The sequence below is a fragment of the Haliotis rufescens genome, unplaced genomic scaffold (genome assembly GCF_023055435.1).
Source record: "Haliotis rufescens isolate VD_foot unplaced genomic scaffold, xgHalRufe1.0.p SCAF_12, whole genome shotgun sequence".
Lineage (NCBI taxonomy): Eukaryota > Metazoa > Mollusca > Gastropoda > Lepetellida > Haliotidae > Haliotis > Haliotis rufescens.
Window position 1 is genome coordinate 2,117,421 of NW_025963802.1, and position 8,954 is coordinate 2,126,374.

At 37.0% G+C, this 8,954-nt stretch overlaps 1 protein-coding gene across 3 annotated transcripts in view; it reads left to right on the forward strand.

Moving 5' to 3' along the window:
• The window catches only part of LOC124111728 (ligand-dependent nuclear receptor corepressor-like protein), a 35,459-nt gene extending 28,406 nt beyond the window's left edge, over positions 1 to 7,053 (forward strand). For 2 of the 3 annotated variants that reach the window (XM_046471512.2, XM_046471511.2), the window contains exon 7: positions 1,155 to 7,053. In XM_046471512.2, coding sequence (XP_046327468.1) covers positions 1,155 to 1,159 — 5 coding nt within the window. In that variant the 3' untranslated portion in view covers positions 1,160 to 7,053. The remainder of the gene's footprint in view (positions 1 to 1,154) is intronic. The other variant, XR_006857531.2, reaches the window with a different exon arrangement.
• Positions 7,054 to 8,954: the final 1,901 nt, after the last annotated feature.

Sequence of the window (8,954 nt, forward strand, 5' to 3'; positions counted from 1 at the left end):
TATCAACTCTTGCGAGCACAAGTATGTTGTAGCTTTTGTAGACTCCGTATACAATGCCCATAGACTCCGTATACAATGCCCATAGGCTCCTATCATGTAGTAGCGCTATGGCTCCATGTACTGTGTCTATCAGCTTCATAGTAGATAGTCATGTTTCTGATCAGTATCAACAAAAACTTAGAGCATATCAAACCTTTTATTGTATGAAAACGTGAAGTGTGGCAGAGCTGTGTAGTTTGTTGCGCTGGAAGACGTTGCATATGTGGCAGTTTTATTGTACGGAAACCTCAAGTGCGGTTGTGCTATGTTGTTTTTGACTCTTGAGATATCGCAGAGTGGACAGCAGTTTTACCACGTGTATTTATGCTAATTCCAAGGATTTTTAAGTTATTCAGCGAACATTTCTCCTTACGTTTGCCTGATGTGTGCCATATAAACAATCTGTCTCATGTTCAAGTCTAGTCAGCTAATTATGTGATGACTTAAGTATTTTTGTAGGAAAGGGTTGTGCAATTTGAACTAGCTTCAATCACCAGGTATCTTTTCAGCCTTAGAAAATTGTTGTTTTTTCTGGACTAGTCAAAGGACTAAAGTAAACCATATTACACTAGTAAGCAGAGTGTTTAGCCAGTCCTGCTTAAACAAAACCCAGAAATCAGTTTTAGCCAAGCAAATTGTAGCCAAAAAATGAGGCATTGAGAGTTGGTACAAAATTACAGCCCTCAAATGCTACTAGCCTACTAGCCTACTATCATTGCATTGAGTTGTCTCTTGGACTAGTGTCAATTTCGATGGCTGTCTGTGTTATAACACTGATCAGCACCTAGCCTCTACCTCACAGCTGTCTTTGGTTTACTAACCACAATCTGTGGAATAAGTCCCACTGTTAATTATAAACTATGCCAGAACTACTTCATTTCTCTCATTAATAACAATGCATCATTTGCTAGATCAAGTACCACAATACTGGAAATACTAGAAAACTTGCGACAGATTCACCGCTGCCTTGCATCCGTTTAACTCTTCATGGTAAAGTTTTGTGAAAGTTGTCAATTTTTGTTGGCCATTGTTCCCAAACTCTTTCTTTTGTCGACATTTTAAGTTTTGTTTTCATTCACTGACCCATCCTCTGACCTTTGGCCTTGTATTTTTAGTCTGATGCCTTCATTTGTCGACCTGGAAGAAGGATCCCACGGGTAGGTGATGTCGCACGGCGGTAGGGCGGCCATCAGGTACTCACTTCACCCTCCCACTGTCACACTCCTCTCATACGCTTACAATATATGCCTTGGTTCTCATTCTTCCCACGCCCATCTATGGGAATAGCTTGGATGTAAGTTTGTTTTCTTTTCAAAAGGGAGTTTACAAAGATGTATTATTCAGATCGGTTTGTCCTCAACTTTCATGACAGTGGAATTCTTTACCTCAAGTTTGTGTGTGTGATTTGAATCATTTTATATGGAAGTTTTTTCAGATTCGTATAATTTATTTGTACATTGATTGTTGATTGAAGACATAATGTGAAAAAACTTGTCAGAATCCGTATGAGGGGCTGTTGTCTTGAGGGATACTGGTTAAAATGTGAGAAAGAATTTTCTAAGTGGCTACCAGTGTCTAAGTACATCTGAGGACGTTCCACACAGCTGACTAAGCATGAGTCCATTCTGAAATAGTAGCTCAGCAGAACTTGAAATTATTATCTGCTGCAAAGAAGTCATTATTTCAACCATTTTGAACCAATATAATTTCTTTAAGAATCCATTTTTAGTTTTATTACCGGTAAACCTGATATGATTAGTGGACACTGTTTAGATCATATACAAGTCACAAATGTTGTCAAAGCTTTATATATATATATATTATTACTTTGTTTGGGAGAATTAAATTAATTAAAGGGGTGAAATATTTTATGTTGGATTTCCTCGAAACAACAGCCCCCTTGCGTCAGATTTGACATCACTTCTTCCTGGTGACTTGATTCGATGCAGGGACCATGCAAGGCTTGGTGCCTACTTTTATGATAAGAGGCTAGGAATTAGTGTGTTGGGAGATCTGCATCATTAGTGACCAGCAGGGGGCGCTGTCAACTCTGTAACAATGGTGGTGGCGGGATTCTGCATGTATCTGACACATAATATTCATCTTCACAATTTCCTGCCTTTTTCTATGAAGAGCGAGGCAGGTAAATCTGTACACGTGATCCAACCCTGGCCTGCTCACGACATACTCATTTCACACTTTACTAACAGTACTGTCTATTAGCTCTGGGAGCCGTGGCACATTGGAAAGTGTTGTCCTAGCTCCCCGATTCTCACAGTAACCAGATACTAATATAGATGTTTACGTAGACTAGATCGTGTCATCTACCGTCTTTCTGTCCACTAGAAACATCACTGTCTATCTTCTGCAAATGTAACGTTTAACTTGAGCAGTGTCTGAACCGTCCTACTGTTTGTACATACTGTCAGCATAATCTTGTTGGTTGCAAGTTACTTCTGTTTTCTGGGAAGTGGTATTGCGTTGTCCTCACTGCCTTGTGTATGTTATGCTTCGTGTTTATATTGGTGCTGCACTTTGCTCCCACAAGACATCCTCCACAACCTGGGCTCAATGGTACGTTTTACAAAGAAAATATTTCTTGCTACATTTCACCACTAACTTCTGACACTGCTTCTGAGTTAATGATTTATCTACAACTGTACATGTTGGGTTTTAAAAAAAAAAAAAAAAAAATATTGATTTTTAAACAGAATTTGACATTTGAATGAGAAAGGTCCTGAGAATTATTTTTCTTGTAGTTGTATGTTGGTGATGTCCTTGTAGGAGCAGAATGTAGCGTGACGTGTGTCCGTCTGCTTCAGAGGCAGACCGTCCCAGCATGCACCAGTACAGGTTGGCCTCTGAAGCAGATGTAAGTGGAAAGAGATTGTCCTATTTTTTCAGATGTTTATATACCTACAGTTCTATATAGAGTGGAAGCTATGTTATATTGTGCATTATTACACACTGGTGCATGTTGTTATCACATTATATCTAATATGCTCAATTCATGAGATGATTTGATTGGCTCTCAGAGCAGCTCATGCATTTCCAGACTGTTCCAATTGGTGATTCCCCCAGCCAGGCTTCATCAAACATATTGCGCTTTCATTGTTTTATATTGGTTGAATCATACAGCAGTTTGTAACACAAGCTCTCATAGGTTGAACCAAAATGTGCTCTGTTATGAGGTGATTGTTTTAGGGTTACAGAATGTGTTCTTATACAATATGCTTATTTGAATATTTAATATTCTTTAAGAATTTCTATTTTTTAAAAGAATCATTTGATTAAACAAAATGGAGGCCAGGGCCCTGTTCAACAAATCAGTTTTAGCGCTGTGACCATCGTAAGCCAATGTTAAGGCATGGGAGTTACAATCACTTTAGTGCTAAGATTGCTTTGTAGAATGGGGCTGGGGTCAGAATATGAATGAAAGAAAGTAGAGTTGTCCTGATTCATCGATGTCAGCTGAGTCATTGTTGTGGCTAGCCACAGAGCCTGGCTGGAGGAGCATCTAGTGTTGTGTAGATGGATAGGGGTCAAGGGTGCCATACATTTCTCTAGAAAGTGCCTTGGAGTGTGTGTACCTTTAACTGCGGTCGTAGACTAGAGTAGAGTAGGATGGTAGAACTACATGCTGCTACATATCTTGTGTATCTGTGCACTGGCAACATACAGCATTCTCAGGAACACGCACAGATCTGGCCACTGCTTGTAGGTATTTTTGGGGTGCACCGAATTTTTTTCTTTCTTTTTTTTCTTTTGAGGGGAAAATTAGGAAAGATTAAATCGGACTTAATCTTCAAAATCTAATAAGTACTTCAAGTAAAATGTTTGGCCTAAATCTTTATATGATATGGAATTAAATTAAATAATATAATTAAATTATGTACTTTTTTATTCTGAAATGTAGATAGTTGTCCAACTGTCAGTGTTGAACCTTGGAATGGTGGCCATGTCAGCCAGTTGTGTGGACTTGTTGGTGCTCACTCAATCTTCATTGTTGTACTGCGATCCAGATTCTGTACTCCCTCTGCACGTGGACACTTAGTCGTGTCCACACCAGTCATTATATATATATTTATTTCTTCTATGAAGATATGTCATGTGACACTTGATATTACCAGAACTAGCAGTAACAATACAGATGTTTATGAAGCATTCCAATAGGGGTGAAACGATACAGCAAGGCACGATACGATATTTAGGTCACGATACAATACGATACATAATGCGATAGGCATATGTACGTCAAATTGCATGGAAACTTCTTGACAATAAAAATTTCAGGGCAGTTTCAAAAGGAAAAACTAGCTGAAGACACATGTTCGTAGCAGCTATTTTTAGTAGTGAACTTGAAACACCAATTACAACACATTTCGTGATATCTGACTGACGAAAACACCAGGGGTCATTAAACAAGTAATTTATATCAGCAAGTGTATCGTCTTGTATCGATACAAAAACAACGTATCGTATATCGTATCGTATCGTATCGTCAGATGAAAACTCACGATGCACCGATATGTCGTTTCACCCCTACATTCCAAGTGGTTAGCAAGAGGCCCAGTGTACTACTGCAGTGTCACTTGACGCAGTGTTGTGTCAACCTCTGCTGTGTAGGGTTGTCACCATCAGTTTATTTAACAAAAAGTATTTGAACAGTTTTTGTTGATCAGGTAAGAATATTTTTTCTTGTTTGACATATTGAAATACCTGCTCTCTTGGAAAGTTGATTTAAGTTAATATAAATTAAAAATTGTCAATATCAGCTGTACACAGATCCAGAGGTGTGGTGTCGTGCACTTGAGAAGCATACTGATCATGTTATGTTTTCAAAGATGGAATCATTTGGTGAAATGTTTCTTCACAAAAATAACTATTAGTTTCCTTGTTTGGTTGACAAATTGTTATTTGCATTGATCTAGCATTGTTTTTGTTTCAATTGCACCTAATTCCAGAACATATAATTTTTTTTTTTTTTCAAAAAGTCTGTACTCCCCACCCCTCTTTTCCAAATTGCTGTATCTGTGCTTGTTACAGAGATTGCTGTTTAGGATTATTTTATCAATTCTGAAAAAATTGCAGGGGTTATAACAGGAACAGGTGCCTTCTCAGTGCAATCGTAGCTACGCTTCTATTTTGAAGAATACAAGTTTGATAGTCGTAGCTATGATCGCCTTGTGGAACAGGGCCAGGTGTCGAATATGTCAAACGTGAAGAGAGTCATGCCTGTCCTTAAAGGGTGTCATGAGGCCTCACAGTACACAATGCATTTCATCCTTGCTGTCCATGAAGAAATCGTCTCTCATGCTTTATGATACTGAAACGGATATCTGTACCAATTGATGTAATTTATGAAGACATTTATGTTATTCCAGAGCTACACTAAGTCTAGTTAAGTTTTGATTCCAGTCACCAATTTATCTAACTTTTTACCTCCTCGTATCAAGAATTCAATGTAGAACTGGCTTTAGGGTTAAAAGGTCACCAGAGTTCACAGTATCATTTTAGATTAAATTACTGCAAGGGTATTTGTATGAGGTCAATATTATGACACCCTATAAGAAATACTTCATTCCAGAACTGAAAAACTTTCAGTGATATGAAGGAAAATATAGGGGATCAATTTTATATTATTTAAGACTATTTATTTCAAACTATTCATTTATATAGATACATATTGTGTATATATGTATGTGCATATTTATTTATATGTATGTCTGTTTTCTTTTGTATTTATAGTTTTATTATGAACATAACATTTCTCAAATTGAGCTGATAGTATTGCTTTTCATGTTAGATATGGCCTTGATCAGACAACTTTGTAGCCATATGGAAGTAGACAAGGCTTCTACAGTATGACTGTCAGGAATCCCCCCGCATCTAGTCACGTGTCAAGCAATGTATCTGCAAGGTGTACTCCTCAAAATCATTTCTCTTCTACTTCACTAAGTGAAAGTATGGTGCATAATATTTGTGATGAATCTCACTGTCCCATTCACTGTCAATAGCCATTGATTGCAACTATTTTGATTATCTATAGTGCTATATAAAATATCTGATAACCAGTATGGCAGTAGTAAGGGGAGATAACTGCTGTGTTCACATCAAGGGAGATAACAGTATATCTCACAGATAAGACTCTCCATTAGCATAATACTGAAGTATCAAATAGTCCTGTTATTCATGTGTTATAAGATTGGTTTGTGTAAATGTTGATAAGGAGATTCATGCAGTGTTTATTTTAAGTTTCCAAGAATATTTATTCTAAATTAATTTTCAAGTTTTCAAGCTTTTAATCGAATGTATTTTCTCTCTGTGACCAAGTAAGCTGCAAATTGTTCAGGAACTGGACTGGTCAGTGTACATGTTTATTTTCGTTTTGATTTATGTGTAAATTAAGCGTTTCACTGTTTCTGTCAATGTATGATAACTGCAACAGATTTTGGTTTAATTATCAATATTGTAACAATTTCATTCCTGGGGCAGATATGTTGGTGTTTTATTGTCTTTGCCGAGTTATCAAATTTAGGTCAAGGGAAATGTTAAGAATGTCTGTGCCTTGAGACAAGAGTCCATACTGTTCTGGATACAATTGATGATTCCTCTTTCAGTTTTCATTATCAAAGAACTTTTAATGGATATTTTTTGTACATACTAATCATTAGAGATTGTTGTGATGATTGGACTTGTATTTTAAAAGGGCTTTTACATGATCAGTCCAAGAAGATGTTCACTGAAAAATGTATCACTATCAACATTATATTGTCAATTTTGTGCAATACTTTATTTTATTTTATGTTGTCACTATGAATGTTACATCTTTTTTGTTGGAACACTTTATGTTCATGTATTTATTCACACAAAAATGCCATGAATGTTTTGTAATCATTATTTTCCATTTAAGGGCATAATTGTTGTTTTCTTTATGGTAAATAAGATCAAATACTGATATTTTGAATCAGTAATTATACAAGTTCTTTTTCCCAATAAAAACTTACAAAAATACTACTTCTTTGTTGTTTTGAAGCATTTAAGATAACTTTGAGTTGTTCCCAAATTTGATTGTTGTTTTCTGCCAGTCAGCATAACTTAGCAATATTTTTTAATTCACATGATCACAGAATGTGAATAATTGAAGTTCCATATCACAAACTGTACTCATCAAATCCTGCCTTTTCCTGGCATGAGGTGCCACCTAGGGTATGGTTGTCGTAGACGTCTGCGTAGGGTATGTACAGGAAAACATACCATACAAAACTTCTTGTACTACCGAAAATAAATAAGGGAACTTATGTTTTGAATGTAGCTATCGTTGAGGTGTACATACAAAACAGTGGCATTGCATTTTGAGCGCATCAAATCACAATGAAATTTCACATCAGGCATGAACAACATGTGATGTGCGTGCACACAGTTAACTTTATTTATGACACAGTACAAATAATTCAGTCACTGCCATCTACATTCATCTCTACCCTTTCGAAGTTACTCAACCATGAAGATTTTGTTTTTATAAAGTCATACTTTTATTAAAATAGATTTTCGTTTTTAATCAAATCATGCATTTCGCGTCCACCATTCACAATTAAAATCAGCCATTACCCTCACAAAATCCTTCTTTCGCTTTGACATTTGAGAATTAGTAACGAGTCGCTTACAACAAAAATAATAAATATAATTGCCTTCCTTTATAAAATAGTTTTTAGACCAGATGCACTTTTTGTTTATTTCTTAAACAGGCCGTTGCCATGTATGCCGTCTATTTATGATATAGGCGACATGTATTTTGTAATTATTGCTACGAACATATGAGAAATGAAAACTATTTTATGTTCAAAATAAACCTGCATATATTATTGAAAATGATTAGAGATGAATTGATATGATTGAAATATATGTACTTGCCCGGTAGGACGAGTGTATCTTCGCTACTTTCGCGCCCTGCACATGCTGCCACTCGTCAATACGAGTGGACGAGTGGATTGTTCAAGCCCTGCTTACCTGATCCTGTCAGCAATAGAGAATTCCGTACAATAATAAAAAGGCGAATTTCAAAATCTACCATTTAAATAAATGGCTCTGCAGCCTGCCTGAAACCAAAGCATCCTGTGAAGGGTTTGACCCTAACAGTTCGGCAAAGATTGTGGTGGTCACCAATGACATTACGTTTGTAGATGAATCAAGGTTTGGCCTCTGATTCACAGATAGCAGAAAATGTTGGCGATGTAGCAATGAGAGGTATGCCAGTGCAACAATTCTTGACTATGATCGGTATCGGGGCGGTAGTGCCATAGGGTAGAGTGGTATCACACGACAAGCGAACTGATTCGGTTCTTCTGAATGAACTGACCAACAATTTGTTGATGAAATTTTGTGTCCTGTCGTTCCATTTGCTAAAAGTATCGGCAGAAATTTTGACAATGCCAGACCCCATTGTGCCCAGTTTGTCACTGATTATCTCTGACGACAAAGCGGGCCAGTCAGCTGTCCGTATGACAAGTCCCCAGACATGTCCCCAATTGAGCATCTGAGGGATGTTCTTAGACAGAGAGTGTACGCCAGAGACCCTAAACCCGCCAATACCAAAGACAAGCATACGCAAGTTAATCAACAGTATGCCATCGTGGACACACCCAAAATGAATTTTGCACACATTGGTCATCACTACACGCTCACTGACATTTTATCAGTTCCCTTCTTTTGTCGGTAGTATATTTTGGAAAGAAATCCAGAAGATTACTGTTAGAAATGTACATTACTATGTACCAAATTTATGGCAGCAAAATATTCTGCTCGATACAAGTTAAGAACATTCCTTTTGGGAAGGCTGTGTTGCAATACTCATACAATGCCATGACAGTTTATCTAGTTAAGTGAAAAGATAGGATGTTCTTTCAAGTATATGT